The 20,445-nt window shown below is 33.8% G+C and overlaps 1 protein-coding gene across 3 annotated transcripts in view; it reads left to right on the forward strand.

Annotated features, from left to right (window-relative positions):
• LOC119640154 (dedicator of cytokinesis protein 1) overlaps nucleotides 1-20,445 on the forward strand; it is a 58,151-nt gene that overhangs the window by 34,003 nt on the left and 3,703 nt on the right. For 2 of the 3 annotated variants that reach the window (XM_038038002.1, XM_038038004.1), the window contains 11 exons: nucleotides 4,797-4,953; nucleotides 5,131-5,400; nucleotides 5,473-6,417; nucleotides 6,505-6,651; nucleotides 6,738-6,939; nucleotides 7,028-7,316; nucleotides 7,456-7,676; nucleotides 7,752-7,881; nucleotides 9,296-9,470; nucleotides 13,037-13,150; nucleotides 18,541-20,427. In XM_038038002.1, the coding sequence (XP_037893930.1) occupies nucleotides 4,797-4,953; nucleotides 5,131-5,400; nucleotides 5,473-6,417; nucleotides 6,505-6,651; nucleotides 6,738-6,939; nucleotides 7,028-7,316; nucleotides 7,456-7,676; nucleotides 7,752-7,881; nucleotides 9,296-9,470; nucleotides 13,037-13,150; nucleotides 18,541-20,427 (4,537 nt within the window). The remainder of the gene's footprint in view (nucleotides 1-4,796; nucleotides 4,954-5,130; nucleotides 5,401-5,472; nucleotides 6,418-6,504; nucleotides 6,652-6,737; nucleotides 6,940-7,027; nucleotides 7,317-7,455; nucleotides 7,677-7,751; nucleotides 7,882-9,295; nucleotides 9,471-13,036; nucleotides 13,151-18,540; nucleotides 20,428-20,445) is intronic. The other variant, XM_038038003.1, reaches the window with a different exon arrangement.

The following is a 20,445-nucleotide window of genomic DNA, read 5'->3' on the forward strand; positions in this document are numbered from 1 at the left end:
TACTTTTTAGCTGTTTTTACAACTAAAAGCATTTTTGCCCCAAACCCATCCTAATTATGTTCATAGCTTGATCGGCATTTTTTTCAAACTTAAAACAAGGCCGTACATGCTGTTTGTTGGTATCCATCGGTTTATGCTTACCCATCAGTTACTTCTCATAATATAAAGCAATCAATTCAATACGCAGAACTTATTTGTACACCTAATATTTTACACCACTCTAGAAATTGGGAGCGTTACGCACTACTGAAAGTGTTGTTACCGCATTGCAATAATGTTCCAATTACTGAGGTTTAGATATTGCGAAAATCGTTGCGCCAATCATCCGCAAAGTTAGGCGTTTGTTCTTTTAAATTAGGAAAAATGCATACCGAGAAGCAAGTAGGAAAATTACGTTCAATCGTGACCGAACCTTTTATACCCATCATATCACAGTGATTTTGCAAAAAAAAGGCAAAAGAACTAAACTTCCATTGTGCATAATATTGGCGGGTTGCGTTTGATGTTTCCTATTTTTAGAATAAAAGTCTAAATTTATATAGTGTATGTGTTCATTTTCAAATTATTTTACAAGTTTGTAAGCGGGAGAATGCTTGCCGCGGACAGACAGATGAATAGATGAATGGACGGACATGCTTAAGTGTATTCCAATAATTTGGATCCTTGACGGGTTTTTTGAATTTTGCTCATGTGCGTTGCGAACGTTTTGACAAAATGAATACACCACTCATTCTTCGGTGATGGGTATAAAAAAAAAGATGCCATCACACAGTTTTAAGTATAATAAAGCTGCAAAAAGTTAAAATTCATATAATCATTTCAAGACATTTTAGACAAATTAATGTTTGCTTTGAATTTTTTCTAATTTTCGCCGCATGATAGAAAAAATAAATTAAATATTTGCGTTAGTAGTCCGATAAGTTTTTCTATATTTTTAGTTAGCGCGAGATTGTGAAATAGATAGACGGACAGGTACGAGGTATGTTTAAAAAAGAAGGTGACTACAAATATTTATTTATTCATGAGTAATTGCTCTGCCCTTGCCCCCTTCAAACCAAATCCCCCTTAGATACAATACACTGGTGCCAGGGCTTCTTTCAGTTCTCGAATCACATCTGGCGTACGCATTTTGGACTCTTCCAGCTATGCAGTGTGCGCGATGACACATCACCACCGTCCTCGTATGACCAAATTCGTGCTGCTTTAAATGCATGTCTGTAGTTACAGTATCGGAGCTGAGTAGTTGATCGTGACTTGAATGCGTTGCAAACACTTGAGAAATTTAACATAACCAATGCAATGGGTAGCGGAAGGAAGGGAGCAATGATTGATATGATTATTTATTTACATTCTTTGATTTTACAAGAGTTTATCGTTAAACAACTGTTTGTATTCATCGGCAAACTGATCAATACCATAATTCAATGTGCATGCAAATGGATTTGATATTTTTTTCTCTCTCCTTAACCTTTAACACTTAAGTAAATCTTGTTATCTATCAATTTCTGTGCACATTTGTTCAAATAAATATATATATATATATGTATATATGTATATACATTTTCAGTAGCCCGTTTCAATATTTATTTCTCCCTTGACCATTTCATTTGATATCATCATTCGTTATTGCATTTCTGCGGCGTTTGTAACACACACATGCAAACGCAAATAAAAATAAAAAAAAAGAATTTGTTTTTTTGTTATTTATTTTTAGTTTTTTTTTTTTTCTTTTCTAATAACTGACCTTTTTTTTTTTGTTGTACTTCTAATGACTCATAAGGCATTGATAAAAAAAAGAAAAAGAAAAGAGAGATAAGCTCTGTTGTGTAAGTTTTTCTCTCACGATTCTGCCTGCATTTCCTGTGATTATTATTAAAACTTACTTAAGTTTTTTTTCTCATGCGTAAAATCTATTTTTTTTTTAACAAACAAAATAAAAAAAGTGATTTTCTTTTTATTATTTTTCAATCAATATTCCTTTTCGTTCATAAACGATGACAGCAAAGTCATTGCAATTGTCTCAGGTTATCGCTAAATAAAGGGAAAGATTTTTTAATTGGCTTACAGTGAGACATGGATGGATGTTCGTTTTCAAACATCATTAAATTTTATATTGCATGAGTTTTTTTTTTTTATTTAAAAAATGAGATCAGCTTGTTTGATGCGTTTAAAATACAAAAAAAGGAATTTTTTTCTTTCTTTGTCGGTGGTCTCTAATCAATCAATCTAAACGGCGCAAATAAGAATTTTTCATATTTAATGTTTAATTATTAAATGATAATCTTGAAAAATAATAAATCAATAAATAAAACCGTGAAATACATTAACGCAACATGAACAAACAGAAATTTGAATAAATAAGAACTCGAATCTTCCATATCGATTACTCTCATCCTAACGGAGACTGACGGAAAAAAACGAATAAAAACGCTATAGCGGACTACGGCCCACCACCAAATACGCTGCACCATCCCGTAGTTGTTCGTTTTAACGATTGTTGAAGAAAAAGGCGTTCTATGGCGGTCTCTTCGAGCGTTTTTGAATGCTGCTTTTCCTTGGGTCAATCACATTGACCAATAAAATTTTATCAAAATATCTCCAAAATTGTGGCCAGTCAGTTAAGCACAAAAACAGAAGACGGACGGACGGACGGACAGACTAACTGAAAGTGACTCTGTATCGATCGGTATAGTAGAAATTAGTTTTATCTCAAATTCCTCCAGAGTTTTGTATACATTCACACAAACTTAATAGGTTACATACTTGTTCAAAGGTGCACTTTACTTCATTGTTATCGTACAGCCGGGGATAAAACTTTTATTGCCTTTTATCGACATGGCAGTTTAAACTTGAATTAATTCCTAGTTCTTTTTATTACAGTGTTTGGTTACGATAATTACAACGCATGCAATATCTCGAAAAATCGTATAATTTTAGACATATTTGAGTAAATGAAATCTTTCCTGGAAAATATATTAACTCAATAATGAATTTCATAACGTATTCAAGCAATTATTGCCAAAATTATTCATGTTATTTGTTAACATGCATACTAGTGCTCGGGAAGTAATTTATTTTAACGAATTCTTCTTCTTCGTTTTTAACACAGCCTACTTGGGTTCACTATACGTTAGACATGACCCATGAAATAATTAAATTTGATTCACTCTTTTTCGATCCTCAATAACTAGAGTTTAGCTATCGGTTTAACCACTGACTGCCTTAAGTGTCACAATTCATGTCGTTAGGCTGCAAAGTTTTTAAACGATATTATTTAGAGATTTAAGTGAAGAGACATCGTCTAATTGGAGATTACGCAAACTTCATATCAAGCTATCGTGACTGTCGAGAGTAACTTCTCTCTCATTTTCTCAGATCACTTCAGAACCTTGAAGGAATAGTAGTATGTCGTCATCTGTAATATCAAAGTAAGCGAGACTGTATAAACTCTATATCAAGCTATGGTATATATCGAGAATAAATTCAGTCGCTCAGATCACGTTAGAATCTTGAAAAAGCAATGATAATCTACAATAGCGAAGTAGGCCAGATTAGGCAGGCTTTATATCAAACTATAACAATATTACATCGTGAATAAATTCCGTCTCTCAGATCGCTTCAGAGCATTGTAAAAGTAGTATTACTTTTCACCTACGATGGCGAAGTAGACATGATTACGCAGACCTTATATCAAGCAATTCTTATTCGTAATGGCAAACTAGCCGAGACTGCGCGAACCTTATATGAAACTAGATGAGAGCGGACTGAGTCCACAAACGACTTTAGAGTCTTGTAAGAGTAGTAGCATTACATTTATAATGGCGGGGAAAAGCGAGACTGCGCAGACTTTATATCAAAAAATTGCGAATAATTTCTGTCTCTCAGATCATTTTAAGGCCTTGTAAGAGTAACAGTACTTGGTCAAATAAATGCAAGATAGTGTTCTGTGCAAAGTGTTTCTTTCATTTTTGTTTCCGAGTATTTTAGTAGTCAGTCAAGTCCCGCAATAAATAATATTTAGTAAAATCGATGCTAAAATTAAATTCAATTGTTCGTTTGCCAAAGGTGCAGAACGCAAGCAACTTTTTATTCTCTTATGAGTAGTGAAGGCTCTTAATAAAATCAATTTCAACTGATTCTCGGCATTTGTTGTTCAATTAGTTTTCAATTAAAATGAGGTTAGTTAGAGGTTAATAAATATGTTCAAGCCCAAGCATACTCACACACACACACATATATATATATATATATATATATATATATATATATATATATAGTGTATACACTTACACGCAATCGCATAAGATGTGAATGTCAATTTATGCTTATATATTTATATATATGTTTATATATATATATGCGTATATATCTTTTACGTTATATATAAATTATCTGCTATTTCCGTTATAAAAGCTTAACACCATAGAGAGAGAGAGCGCGAGTTATAAAACAAAAAAAAAAAACTTTTTATTCCGACTGAAGTAATTGTTGCTAATAGTTCTATAATCGTTTTTGTTGTTGGATTTTTAATCATAAGCTCACCCTCCCCCCCTATAATGTATCTTGCTTACACATATAAACATAAATGTGTCAACATTTGATCTCAACTCAGTAGTTTTTTGCTTTTATTCACATTCACATGCAATAAATGTGTGAATGAATGATTTTAATTACGCGCATACACGCATAAACATTTTTTGCATTTTTATTATTATTGTTGTTATGATTGTTGTGTCATTCTTATCATTATTATTACTATTATTATTATTATTATTATTATTATGTTGTTTTTGCAGAAATAAAGAACAACGCGGCATATTTCCCAAATCGTATATACATCTGTGCGATTATAAAATTGTTAATGGCATTTATTACATACAACGCACCGAAATTGTAGAGGAAATCACCAAAGTGCTACTGGAATGGGGGACCATTCTAAAGCAATATTTTTTGGTAAATAATATATATAGTTAGAGAAATACACACGCACGCACAGACACACACACACACACACAAACAGGCACATACGCACATACATTCATACATTCAAATAAACACTTTATTACATTATTCATTCATATACACAATGGCCGGATAAAAAATTGTTTATTCTTGTGTTTGCATTCATAGCTCAGTCATCCGGATTTTCATAGTATACGCTCAAAAATGAGCGCTTTAAATAATAATCGAGCTTTGCTGATATCCGGTAATTTGCCAGTAGATGAGATGCGTAAAGTAAAAGTGACAGCCACCTCGCAAATCGATACCGGTAATAATCTTTTGGGTCTTGATATGGTGGTGCGTGACGAAAGCGGCGATATTTTGGATACGAATACGATCTGCACAACAGAACTCTATGAACATCATATGAATGCCGTTAATCGTATAATTAAAGCGAGTGTAGGTTATTATTATTATTTTTTATTTCATATCCACTTCATTCAAATTTATCTTCTTTTCATTAAATTAAAGCGCCCTCAGTCCTATCAACGGTCGGCGAAACCCCTCAATAAATATTCGCATAATATATTGCTGCATGTAAATGCTTTTGTATGCAAATTTCAAGAGGATTCGGATCTTATATTTACACTTTTCGATGGCGAATGTCATAGGGCGATAAGTGAAAATTACGTAGTGAAATGGTCACGTAATGGCATTGCCCGCGATATCGATCAATTTGACAATAATCGGGTTCTCTTCACCGATCTAAGCAAGACTGATGTAAGCATTTCAAAAATGTATTTAGTTTGCTATGCGGTTCGCATAGGAGCGATGGAAATGAAAGAGAACGAAACGAAACGAGCAAGCATCACCAATTCTATGTTGACGGCGGCCAGTAAGAAACATTCACAGTTATCGATTAGTTCAAGCGGTTCCTTTACCAATGGGGAATATTATATGCGGCGACCCTTCGGTGTAGCCTATAAAGATCTCACGCCCATTATTAATAAACCTGAAGATTTCAAAGGTAATTTGGATATGCCGTTTATACTCTGCGAAAAGGATAATCTAGATGGAGCGTTACGTAAATTAATTGCTAATAAGGACATTGGAAAAATTGATTCGCGTATGGCTGTCACTGTCGAAGTTCTACAGGGTGATATTAAACAAATTAGAGAAGATTTCCCACGTTTACTGCATACGAATGTGCCCATTGCTAGAAAAATGGGTTTTCCCGAAGTCATTTTACCGGGCGATGTACGCAACGATTTATATTTAACTTTATGTTCAGGTGAATTTTCGCGTTTGACTAAAACTTCGGAAAAAAATGTCGAAGTTAGTGTGTACGTATGCAACGAACAAGCTCAAGTGGTACCAGGTGTTATGAGTATTGGTGCCGGCTTGGCGCCTATAGACGAATACAAATCCGTTGTTTATTATCACGATGACAAGCCCAGGTGGTTAGAAACGTTTAAGGTATAAAAAAAAAAAATCCTTTGTCTTTATTCGCTTATGAATTTTTTTTTTTTTTTTTTTTTTTTTGTTTAACTCTATTCAATTTAGATTCATGTGCCCATAGATGATTTCAAACAATGTCATTTAAAGTTTATTTTCAAGCATCGCAGTTCGAATGAGCAAAAAGATAAAATGGAAAAACCATTTGCCATGTCTTACATTAAATTGATGCAAGATAATGGTACAACTATAACGGTAAATTTTTAATTAAATTCTCTAATGAACATCTGATAAATCTAAAATCTTCCTTCAAATCGCACAAAAATGAATTATATCAACAGCAAGGTCAACATACTCTATCCGTTTATAAAATCGATCATAAAAAATTGGATAAATCAAATACTGCCAATATATATATGGAATTGCCTGCCACCGTCGCGGAATTGCAAGGCAATAAACCTTCTGTTACTGGTCTCTCATTACTGCCCAAAGATAATTTAATAATCGGAGTTAATCTATGCAGTACAAAGTTAACTCAAAGTGGTACGTCTTCTAGATCGTAATGATGAATGAATAAATAAATATTCAGAATTCCTAACGGATTTCGTTTCTTTTTCAATATGTAATGTAGTAAGTTTATTGGGCCTGTTAAATTGGTCGGCTCATAAGGAGATTTTGGAAGAGTCGTTAAACGCTTTATCCAATGTACCTGGCGAAGAGGTTGTGAAATTTCTGCAAGACATTCTCGACGCTTTATTTAATATATTAGTAGAAAATGATAATCCCGAAAAGTACGATCAATTAGTCTTCATGAGCATCATTCATCTCATTGAGACAGTATCCGATTTGAAATATCAACATTTTCTTACCGTCCTAGATGTCTACATCAATGAGAGTTTCTCGGCTACTTTAGCTTATCAGTAAGTTTTTCTTTTATTATTATTATTATTATTGTTGTTGTTGTTGTTGTTGTTGTTGTTGATGTTGTTGCTGCGGTTATTTAAACCAAACAAACAGCAAGCAGGTGTTAAATTTGCTATGTTTTCGTTCTCTTTTTAGAAAACTCATTGATGTCTTGCAAAAGAACATTAAAGATGCCATTGAACCTCAGGAAAAATCAGCAGATGGCATTGAAATTGATGAGCGTATTGAGGTTAAACGTTTATACAAAACAACACGTTATCTACACTATGTCATGAAGTTTATTATACGTTCTCGTATATTATTTTCAGCAATTAACGGCAACGATGATTATGAAGATTTCGCCAATAAGTTGCAAGGTAAGCTTCCATTTCATATCTATTTGTTATTTTCAATTGTTCGATCATTAACTGACTTACTTTACTAATTTACAGAATTATTGGAAATGTTCATACAAATGATAGCATGCCCAACAGATTTATTGAAATCGGAAGGGGCCTTATTGAAAAATTTGCATATAATAGCTACCGATTTAATGCAAGTTTTCGATCCTGTCCGCTTGAGGTAAATCGAATAAGCTTTTACATGTCCTGCAATGCGAATGCACATAAGCACTTTATAAATAATTTTTAGCATTTAAAACGCAGACAGGGAAAACATTGCAAGTTATAAAGCACTTTTTATGAATTCAGCTAATTTTTGGAAAGATGTTTTTTTGCTCTTTTGCTTTCACGATTACACAAATCGACATTTATACGAGTATATCTACAAAAAAGTTCATCAAGTTGAAGCAATTCTGCATCGCAACTCTTTGCTTCCTAATTTACATAGAAACGAAAAACATGGGGAGCGCGAGAAACGACTTACATATAAGTCCGATTTTGCATAGATGAAATATCCGTAGCCTAGGTAACTTCTAAGAGAGTGAAGCATTTTTCTGTGAAATAGTTTGTCACGGCTAGGGAGAACAGGACCACATTTACGTCTCCATAAGATGGTGTATATAATCAATTTACGCTAAGATGGGCCATTGTAATCATTTCTATTGCTGGACATTCCGAAATTTTTTTAATTCCTTTTTACACATTCGGAATGCCGCCAATGGACCCTACTTCTATGCTAACACCTTTTACCAAGTATTTTTATCACCAGGATGAAATTATTATACTATGACGCAATCGCAGCAGATTGTGGATATGAAAAGTTTTCTCCAAGACGCATCTACATTAGCTTAAATCGGTTTATTGTTGTGGATTAACTTGCCTAGATTATAGTCATCATTAAACACCCTACACCGCTTCGTTTAATTCAGTTATTCATTTATATACCAATAAACGTGTTATATGGGGAAAAGTGCTCCGACCCGAACCACTTTCAATTCTTAATCCTTGGGCACATTCATCGAGATATCGCGAAAATTGCGACATGAATGTAAAACAGACAGAGGGACAGACATCGTCTTTATCTAATCAGAAAATGATTCCAAATCGATCGATACAATAAAAGGTGGACCCATAGCCCTTCTGAGCGCCCAAACTTAGTATACGCTTGCACCATAAGTGTTGTAAAGTATAGTAAAATATAAGAAGTTGCGGACAGCTCCATCAATCAGAAAACTTCGAAGCTATTTATGTTCAAGAAAGACCTAAGGTTTAGCCAAAGCATTGAATCCATTGATAGGAAATTGATTACAAGTCTTCTCTCTCATCTGTCAAGAACGAAATAACCTAAAAGAATTTAAGTAATCCGAGTTGCTCAGGACATTACTTAATTATGAAATCAAGTTATCATAGAATCACTTGACCAGGCAGGCATGGACAGGAGTGACAATTCTTTGCTTACTTTCTGCCAAGTGCTTATGCCCTTTCAGTTCTATTAAAATATGAATAATAAATAAATTAACTTAATAATTAAGCTTATTCTCGGCAACGTTACACCTCATCTTTTCATTATTTAATTTATTGAATTTGTTTAACAGCATCATTATTGTGAACATTTTGAAACAATTTCCTCCGAGACGTTTAACTCAATCGAAAATGGGTTGCATTAAAGATTTTGTGGATTCGCAGTTATTTTATTTACCCGAATGCCGTGCCATCCTGCTGCCAGTATTTTGTAATCATATTAAAGATCGTTTAGAAAGCAAAGAGGAGGTACGTACATAACGTTATATTGACGTTAAGATATACATTTTTTTTGCATTTTCCACTCGTTTTCGTTATATATCTTTTAACATTCTTGCTGTGCATTACGTTTTTAAAGCCTGATCTAATGATTTTTTTATTATTATTATTATTATTTTTTTGCCATATTATAACATTGTGTCATTTCTAGTAAACCAGGTTCAACAAAAAAAAAATATATATATATATCTATATCATAAACTTTTCCAATTAATTTTCCTAATCTAATTCATTTCATATCAAATTTCTATAAAATATTCAAACTTAAAAATGCTCCCGACATTACGCGAAATTACGAAAACAATGTTTTAATATAGCAAATGAAAGAAAACTTTTTGTCTTCATAACTACTTTTATTGTTGTTGTTATTGTTGTCATGCAATAGATATAATTAATTTGTTTGTTCGTTTGTTTGTTTTTTTTTTTTTTTACTTTGTGTTTTGCATTGATTACCATGTTTTACTCTATTACGCATGTACACGTTATATGATGCTTGTAATAGGTCTTTGAATGTTTTCAGAGCATGTATTTTAAATTTGTTATGCATTACCTCTTGTTGTTGTTGTTGTTGTTGTTACGTGTTGTTTTTTGTCTTTTTCAAATTAATTTTTTTTTTGTTTTCTTTGAAGAATTTTAATTAGAAAAATGTTATTTTTGAAAAGACTTTGTTGTGGGATCACACAATGACGAGAAATTCGATCACTTTTTGTTATAAGGGAGAGTAAAAATTCATGTCTATGTTTAATGCCAGTAACAGTTAATCGAAATAAATGGCATAACTATTTCAAAACGGAAAAAAAGTTTGTGTCAAGACAGCTAATCCAATAGAAATTAGAGGATTCTTGTAAGTTTTGGGGTGCGAGCGTTACCTATTTTTTTCATATATTGGATTAGGTTGTTAAGCAGTTTCCTTTATTGCCAGGTTGCCCTACAGACTACTCCTGCTTGCCTTCTTCCCGTTCAGCGTAGTGTTTCTCGCCTTGGCCTTGAAGAGATTTGGATTGGATGTATTTTGACAAATGCGGTAGCCTTGAAAAGCAATTTCTGTAGGAGTGTCTGCGATTTGTATATCACAAATATATAATGCAGTCAGTTTCGTTTTCAAAAATTTTCATAAACTCTATTAAGCATTTGTCTATTATTAAACACTTTCGACCCTTGATTTACTTCGGCGGTTGTATGCTGCAGTTGGCGGCACTAAACTGATACTATTATATTTTGATGTTCCTCTAAAATGAAGCTATGCTTCGTATATTAAGTTTATTAATTCATGTTTGGGTTATTGGAGTAGGCTCATAACTCACAGGAATCATCTTTAAAAAAAGTCCGCCGGTTGATTCAATCCTAAACATGAAGGAACTAATTTAAGTTGCGGATATTTAAAATAGTTATAAAGTCCAAAAATTCGATTTCGTCAATTGTCCCTTGTCTTTGCTAAACTGAAAGCATTCAGGAAACTTCCTGGTACCATTTACACTCAGACATGACTGCCTAAAAACTTGAAGAATAGTTGAAATTTACTTGTTGTTTAAAGGGTAATTTAAAAGAGCGCATTTTTAAGGAGATTCGATGACTCCACTTCTCTCAATAACAGTACATAGTGGAAAATATACACTTCACAAAACAAAAGCTGAAATCAGAAGCTCTTAGTATTTGAAATAGAAGAAGAAAACAAGAAAAACTTCTTTAGAGTAAATGTTTAAAATCCAAGGTACAACTGGACAAAAAGGAAAAAAGCTCAAAGCTTCTGCTTCAATTCATTTTCTGCTAGGTTTACTTTTACGCCCTACTGCGTTTGGCCACTGTAGCTAACCACACTTTCGCGTTTTCAGCCTTATTTTTGACATAGTATAAAAATTTGTTGGAATATTTTTTGAAAAATTTATAGAAAATTCCTACTTTTGCTACATTTTGACTTAAATCCTTCGGGAACTTCATTTACCAGAACTCGGTTAATGGTTTAGCAGAGCTCTGTTAAAATTTTAGGTTAATGCCGTTGCTAGTTATTCTTATATACAACTTGACACTCTTTCTTTGGTCTTCGCTCTAACTTGCCTAAAACGCATGGAACCCGCCTTAATTCAATAGATGTTTTTAAAAATTTTTGTAAAATTTTGTTTCTTCTCTTAACAGTCTAAACACTTTCAAACTTTTTTACCTAAACACTTCTTTTTTCTCCTTTTCACTGAAACCTCGTCCCACTGTCTCAATGATTTCGATGTCTCAGTCGTCTTTTTTTTACAAAATCCTTGTTTCATTGTCTCAATGATTTCAATGATCTCAATGTCTTAGTGGTCTAATGATCTTCTTTTTACAAAATCCCGATCTCAGTGATCTCGGTGGTCTAAATATTTCCTTTTTACAAAATCCTTATCTCAATGTCTCAATGATCTCAATATCTTAGTGGTCTAATAATCTCCTTTTTACAAAATCCCGATCTCGGTGATATCGGTGGTCTAAATATTTCCTTTTTACAAAATCCTCATCTCAATGTCTCAGTGGTCTAATGATCTCCTTTTTACAAAATCCTTATCTCAATATAAATCGCTTTCTTCTGACAAGATAGTTAGTAGTTTCTGCATTTTTTCGCGTTAGTGAATTTTAAGAAAGGTAATGATTTTAATTCGCATTAGTCCCCGTCAAAAGTGAATGTTTTTACTTTCAGGAACATTGAAAAAGTAAAAGTCGAAAGTAAATCCATATGTACGTATACATATCAGTCCATGAGTATATAAAGTGTATGTTGGTAAAATTGTCAGTGTTTCAAAACGTGTAGCCGGAAAGTTTAGATTGATTGATAAAGATAAGACTATTAGTATTAACTCTTTCGATATATAGATTGTACGCACAAGTTGTATGAACGACACTCATTCATCATGTTTATTGGAAATAATCATTTTATCCGCAATCTACCAGTGCATTAACCACATCTATCCGTATACAAAATCACACATAATCACGTATAACTCTACTGTATAGTATTATGGCTATAGAATATCCATTTTTGTTTTTTATTGTTGTTATTTACTTTACTTCTTTTTTTGTGTCTCGTTTAACATTAAATAAAAAAGCAAAAAACAAAAAACAAAAAAAACAAATCCTGTCCATCATTCCCAAAATATTTAATCATTTGAATGTGTTTTCATATCTTTCTCTTTCCGATCTTACCACGTATTCCTTCTAAACATAAATAGACATTTATTTATATACATCTCACATGCGTACCTATATAGCCATTGTTTTCTAATAATCTTTTCTTTTTTTTTTTTTTTTTTTGGGTTCTTTTCTGTTTGTTATTATTAAAAAAAAAACATTCACTTTTTTTCGAGCACATTTTTCTTCTTTTTTTTTTTTGTTTTTATTTTGGAATCAAATACAGAAAAAATCTCGTTTTACAATTAATCTAATTTGTTGTTGTTATTGTCGTTATATTACTACTGTGTTAACTCTGGCAAACGTTCTTCTCTTACAAATCATCACAAATTCAAATGAAACCTTATGTGTGTGTATGTGTATGTGTATATGTAACAATATAGGGCGACTCCAAATCCGATATATGGCAACAAGAAAAAAATCTTTCGAAAGCAGCTAAAGTTCTTGGACAATTAAAATCTCAACTGCATACACGTGAGACAACCGCTAAACAAAAGGTAAAAGAAAAAACAAAAAAAATAGAAGGTAAAAAAAATTAAAAAAAAAAATAAAGAAAAAAAAAGAACACTATAATGAAAATCTAAAAATTCTACAAACATTACATAAAGTACGATGTAAACACACAAGAAAACGAGAAAGCAAAAAAAAAAAAAAATCTAAACACTTCAGCGATAGAAACATAATCCGAATGTGTATGCATTCGTTCGTATCCATTCATTATTAATATTATTCAGGTTAATTTAGTGGTAAAAATATAATAAAATTTCCGATTTGCTTGATTTGTTTACAATACAAAATGTTCCTCTTACTTTAACAGATTTGTTGTTTTGTTTGTTCGTTTGATCGTTTTTTTTTTTTTTTTTTGTTGTTATTTCCAATTAATTTATAATAACCATACCTGAGTTTTGTTTATTGTTTATTTTGTATGTATTTTTACTTTAATTTATTTATTTATTTTTATTTATTTACTTGTTTTTTTTTTCTTTCTTCAATTAAATCCAAAAAGCTAACAACGATAGAAAAAGTTCCTTTTTTTTAATATTTTCTAATAAACGTCTTTTGCAAAATATAGAAAAAAAGTTATTGTTGCTAAAAATCAAGTTCTTTCAAAAGAATAATGAATCGAGATATGTCGCAAAGCAAGTGGCATCGGTCCGTTAAGGATTAATTTATGATCCATTAAGGCATGACATAAAAAGTATATAGAAATCAGAAAATCGCCAGGCGATTGATCTATTGATCCAACGACTTGTAAGTTTCAATCTAGGATATGGTTATGGGGACATTTAGGATCTGTAGGGAGCTACTCTAAAGAATATATTTTACTCGACTGACAAAACCGTCAAGCACATCCTAAAGCAAAGGATGGAAAATGCAAAGTCAAGAGTACGTCCTGCTTGGATAGAGAGCTGTTTTTTTATATCTACCTTGTGGTGAAGAATGTTGTGTTGCGAGAGTTCTTTAATGAATTACGGTAATCTTATCCCACCTATCATTTTCTCTGCAGAAATGTTAATTTAATTCAATTGCATTCTATATATGAAAGACAAGAAAGAAAGAAAATATGATGCAATGAATAACGGCGTGAATCATCTGTTGTTGGCTCACTGATTACCTTGGAAGAAGAAGACGCTAATGTGCGAGACGTAAATATACGATATATTGAATTAGATTAGGTTGTGTAAAACCTTTCGGCGTTTTTTCAGCAAAATTCCAAAACATTTCCCTTATGTCGCGAATCAACTTTTTGTTATATCCTACATCACAAGTAATACAAGGTATATTAAGTTAGGGCGGACGTATGTAACACCAAGAAGGGCTTAGGATGGACCTACCTTTCATTATGCCGATCTATTCAGCATCATTTTCTAAATGGATCCAAGCCTGTCTGTCCGTCTGATGTCTGCCCATCTACTTTTATGTTTAAGCTGCAGGTTGTACCTGCCTACGGAAACTGGATGCTTATATGGTTAAAAGATCGAATTTCCCACACTTCATAGTGAAAATTGGCTGATAATAGTAAATTGACAAAGACATCCACCTTACCGAATTTGGAACACATATGTATACTGCTTCTTCGAACCGTAATATATATAGGGAAACCTTTCAATATGCGGGCTTTCATGAAAATTATGGCTTTGCATGAAAATAATGCGTACTTTTTGGTGTATTATTACCCAAACGAGCTAATAACTGTACCAGGCGAAGTGGTATAGCGAATGTAATAGTCGGTGTTGCCCGTTCTTACTTTGGCCACTTTCCTAATAAAACGTCTATGCGGCCATTGTAGAACTCCTAGGATCCCTCATTGAAGAACTGAACCACTCACGCAGACCACCGTTGAAGTCAGTTAAAAAAAAATTCTGCTTGAAGGAGGCAAAGTCTGGCACTGTCGTGAGGTAAGAGTGCTTGATGATATTATAGAGATAGACAGCAATTATCTTCATATGGAGATCACATGGTACAGTGTACGATTGTCTTTCTTTCTATCCTAGCTTTGCCTTACATGGAGTCAGTCTGAACTTTCCCACTATGAGCCATAACTTTTTCGCGCATTATCATCGTATGCGATTCATCTTTCATTTCCCTTTAGCCATTTATTCGACAATAGTTCTCGAGTTCTTCTTGTTTCCATTAGATATTTCATTGTTTATTCAGATGCTAAATATTGGGCCAGTTGGTCTTGTATCCGGTCTTATGCACACTACGCACAAGATAGAAGATAGCTGCAATGGCTTTTTCCCAAGTTTTAAAAAATCTCATCAACGATCGATCAGAAGGTCATCAATATCCAAATTTTGTTAGCGGGAAAGGAGGAAGCATTCCTCTGCTGCTGGTTTTGGTAAACCATCGTGATATCCTGTTCAAATTTGCTGCTTTGACATGCTTCGGCAGGAGCACGAATCTTTCTTTTTGTTATATAACCATAGCCCGGCACATATGGCGTGGTGATGGTCAGAAAGGGTTGAGCAAAGAGAGAAAGCGATACGCGCGTGGAGTGGCCGTAGTGTAATCCCATCTATTCAGGAAGACGCCACAAACTTTTTCCCGTACTTAGTGTTTTTATACAATATGACAGCTTGTCGTACATCAGTGCCACATGCTATGGAGAAAGTCAAATGGAGTTATTTCCACTTTCCATGTTTTTATGGAAATGCTTTAGAAAGCGGATAAGATCGTAGATTTTAAATAGGTGAAGAGATCACTTTAAGTGCCCGGTTCTTCTTAATCGTTTAACAAAATATCTTTAATAGTTTCATCTTCCTATCGCTAGTTTTGTGAGTGTGGCAAGTCTCTAAAAATGTAAATCAAATTGACTCAATAAAGTGAGTGCAGATCATTGGTAACTCGAAAGCTAGGTAGGCAAAAAAAAAAAGAAAATCTGAACATCAGTATTTAAAGGTGTTTTCTAATAATTTAAAATTTTAAATCAAATTGATTCACTAAAGTGAATTGCAGATCAGAAGGCGAAAGCTAGGTAGGCAAAAAATAAAGAAAAATCGAACATCAGTATTTAAAGATGTTTTCTAACAACTACAAGTGATCAAAAATTTCTGATAAGTAATATTTTTTAGAAACATTTTTTTATATACGTGAGTTAAATTGAATCAATTTGGTGCTCTCTTCGTACTGCGGCTGTGTATAGATACCTATATACATTTTGAGTTATTTAATACGTATAGATTTGATCTATATATATATAGATGATTTTAGAATTTTTTTTTAAATTTCGAAAACGAAAAAAATTTCAAGTTCAGCCTAACGTGTACTGAGCGAAGTGATAAGATTGTCATCTAAGAAGGAAGCAGGCAAGTGCTATCGACTTCTTACGCATTGTGGACGACAATAAATAAGTCACAGCAAAGCTTATTTCCCTAGACATAATTTTAAGACGTTATTTGCGATTTCCACTTAACACTGACGTAGGCGACCAGGTTAACTAGCAACTTCATTATCGGTATTTATTGACAGCAGAAATAATTTTGTAGAGCCTTCCATGAAAATTTGTATGCTTTGTACGAGTATAAATACACCAATACCAGGTGCGGTAAAGACGTAAGGCAAAGCAGCAAGACGTTCAGTGATCTTATTAAATAAGCTTCAGCTAAAATTGGAATTGTTAGTGTGCTAACGCTTCTTAGCAACTTCTTCTTGCTCACTGCAGATACTCGTAGACAAACGCTGTGAAGATTTCAGTACGAAAAAGTAATAGGTCCACTAGAAAGTCCTATCCTGTCCGGCTACGATATTTTTCAGCGACTATGCAACACTGAATGCATAAATACCGGCCTAGCAAGTGCAGTGAAACGAATACCATTCATGTTCAAGACGCGATCCGGCTACTGATAAAGTTAATTTGCGCTCCTGTATTTTGTACGAATTCCAACCTGGAAGAAGTACTAAAGAAGCCCGTGTGCAAATTTATTGCAACCGTTCAGTGAGGGTACAGCTTCTGATAAAGTATGCAGAAGATGGTTCGAAAAATTTCAAATAAGTGATTTCGACTTTTCTGATAAGTGCTACTCTAGCTGACCATCCTTGCTCGACCAAGGTACTGTCATCAAGATCGGTTTAGAGTAAAATTCCTTTTTGACAACACTGAAGATTGCGGAAAGGCTTGATCTAGCTCAACAAACCATTTCGGACTATATTTGTAAACTAGGATCCTAAAAATGAACAGAGTGTTCCGGTAGACCTATTACATCTGCTGCGATTGTCTCGGACAGGACCGTTTAATTAAAACTGGCTGTCAGGGCGATTTGTGCGCTACAAATGAGTTGTAAGAGCGTTAGAGTTTATATTAATTTTGTCATCCCGCCCTGGGAATTCTTACAAAACACATTCGGGTGACCTGAATAACCAATCTGTCCGTGAGTCATCTGTTGCTCTTTTGCTGGTCTTGTCAAAATTTCGCAATTTGAAATAAAAACTTCTTGCCCTGGCAGACAAATATTTAGCGCTGCATTCGGATCTTCAAGAAAGATAACTGGTAAGAACGTCTTCTTCCAAAACAAAGTTCGTTTCACCGGTTTCACAATCTTCCTCTTACCCATACCTCCTAAGTCGTATTAGTTGACTTGAAATGTAGTTTAGCTAGCTACAGTTATAGTAGATCCAAAAGTACTGCTACAACGGCTTAAAAAAGAATGTTGTATGGAAGTGTTGTGTGTTTCTTCACTTAATTACGGCATCCTTTTATAAATGCTGATCACAAAGAAAAATGAGTTACATTCTGCACTAAAACCATCGGAAGTCATCATATAGTCATGTTTTCTAACGAAAAATAGCGATGAACACACGTTTATTTTGAGTAACGAACGTGCATGCATTGCGTCTGCTGTTGGATCCTAAGTCAGCACAAGTTCATTGAATATGTCCACATTTATGCAACTTCCAGAACGACTTGAAACGTTATGCAAATTGATTTAGAATCGTTGTCTGTTATTTTTGAATCGATTTAAGGCTGTTCGTCTGTCTGAAGTTGGCCAGGCAGTTTTGGAATTTTTAACGTTGGTGGAATTTTTAACATTTTCCTTTGTTGAAATAGTGAAAACTTTTACAACTGAATTGCATCGAACGATATACAAAAGATTACTTCCCCCAGAGATAAATTTATTCTGAGAATTTCTTTCAAACGATTTGTAGAAAAAAAAATGTATTTTTGTGAAGAGCTAGATATCCGAGAAACACTGCGAGAGAGAGAGAGAGAGAGAGTGATAGAAGAAGAAGAATTTCTACTTGCTACGAAGAGTAAAAGTTCTCATTCGCAAGTGTTTCGGGTATTATTGATAGTTCGATTTTATTAGGTAAAGCCTTTTATTTTAAATATTCTATACATTTTCATTTACTTTCTTTCATTTGCGCGTGCATATCTTTCCCGCTCTAGGTTAACGAGTGCATTAACATCATGAATAACATCTTAAAGTTATTATATCGTAAAGATATTGGTCAAACGCATAACGATACGCGAGACATTATGCTAATACTCCTGCGTACAGTCATAAAAACTTCGCAAGCTTTGGATCGTGAGAATCAGTTGGTTGGCAATTTAGTGGCCATTATGCTGGGCATACTGCAACGGATGGATTCGCAGCATTACGATATATTTGTGAAGCATTTAAACAATCGTTTTGAGCTGCAAGATTTCGTTATCGAAATATTGCTTGTGTTTGAGGAATTGGTGTCGCCGCATCAGAAGAGTGTCTTTCCACGTGATTGGATGGACATGATTATGCATCAAAATACAGTGATATTGGGCTCATTGCGACATCTCTCCGCAGTGATTATTGATCATTTCTTCGAACCTTTCGAAAAGCAAGTTTGGTCGAATTTCTTTCAATGTTCGATTGCTTTTCTAATACAATCACCGCTACAATTAAATGATTTCAATGACAATAAACGTCAGATAGTATTTGCCCGTTACCGAGATATACGCAAAGATACGGCTGAAGAGATTCGTAAAATGTGGTTCCAATTGGGTGAACATAAACCCAAATTTGTACCTCAATTAGTTGAACAGATCCTAGAGATGAGTATGATACCCGAAATGGAATTACGAAAAGCTACCATACCTATATTTTTCGATATGATGCAATGCGAATACTATAGTTCGAAAATGATACACGACAGTTACGGCGATACGAAACGTAACAATGCCCATTACAAGGCAAATTTTAATGATTTCGAAACGGAAATGATTGAAAAACTTGATATACTGATAGGTGCTGGCAAGGGAGACGCTCAATATAAAGATCTTTTTGAATTAATTATGATGGAAAGATGCAAAGCCCATAAAATGCTTAATGTGGAAGGCACAAAATTTGTAAATATGGTTACTAAGCTAATGGAACGCTTGCTTGAATACCGTTGCATTATACAGGACGAGAGCAAAGAAAATCGCATGGCATGCACCTTTTCGCTGTTGCGTTTTTATTCGGAAGTCAATCGTAAAGAGATGTACATACGTTACGTATACAAATTATGTGATTTGCATATGGAATTTGATAATTTCACTGAAGCCGCCTTCACGTTAAAACTGCACACCGAACTATTGACATGGAATGATACGGAATTGTCACCGCTGTTACGCTCGCATCGTCATATTCAGTGTCGTACACATCGCGAATTAAAAGAGGCTTTATACGATGAAATCATTGATTACTTTGACAAGGGTAAGATGTGGGAGTGCGCTATCGATATGTGTAAAATTCTGGTCCAAGAGTATGAAAATGAAATTTATGATTACATCAAATTGGCTGAATTGCTTAAAAAAATGGCTTTGTTTTTCGAGAAAATTCTTAAAGAGTTACGGCATACTTCTGAATATTTTCGAGTGTGTTTTTACGGTTTGGGATTCCCGAGATTTTTACAAAACAAAGCTTACATATTTCGTGGCAAAGAATATGAACGGTTAAGTGAGTTTAGCACACGTATGTTAGTTCAACATCCGCAAGCGGAACTTATGCATACCTTGGAGATCCCGGGTGATGATATTACCCAAGGCGAAGCTCAATATATACAAATAAATAAAGTAGAACCGATAATGGATGAAGCCTTTACCAAATTCAATGATAAAATCATAGCCAAAGAAATTGTGAAATACTTTACTAATAATAATGTGCAAAAATTCAAATTTTCTCGGCCCTATCGTGAGTCAAGTTCGGAAGCGGATGATGTGCGTAGCTTGTGGTTAGAAAGGACAGTGCTTACGACACAATTTCCGTTACCGGGTATTTTAAGATGGTTCCCGGTAGTGGCTTCAAATACTTTTAAGGTAATATATATATGTTCT

The sequence above is a fragment of the Glossina fuscipes genome, unplaced genomic scaffold (genome assembly GCF_014805625.2).
Source record: "Glossina fuscipes isolate IAEA_lab_2018 unplaced genomic scaffold, Yale_Gfus_2 115, whole genome shotgun sequence".
NCBI lineage: Eukaryota > Metazoa > Arthropoda > Insecta > Diptera > Glossinidae > Glossina > Glossina fuscipes.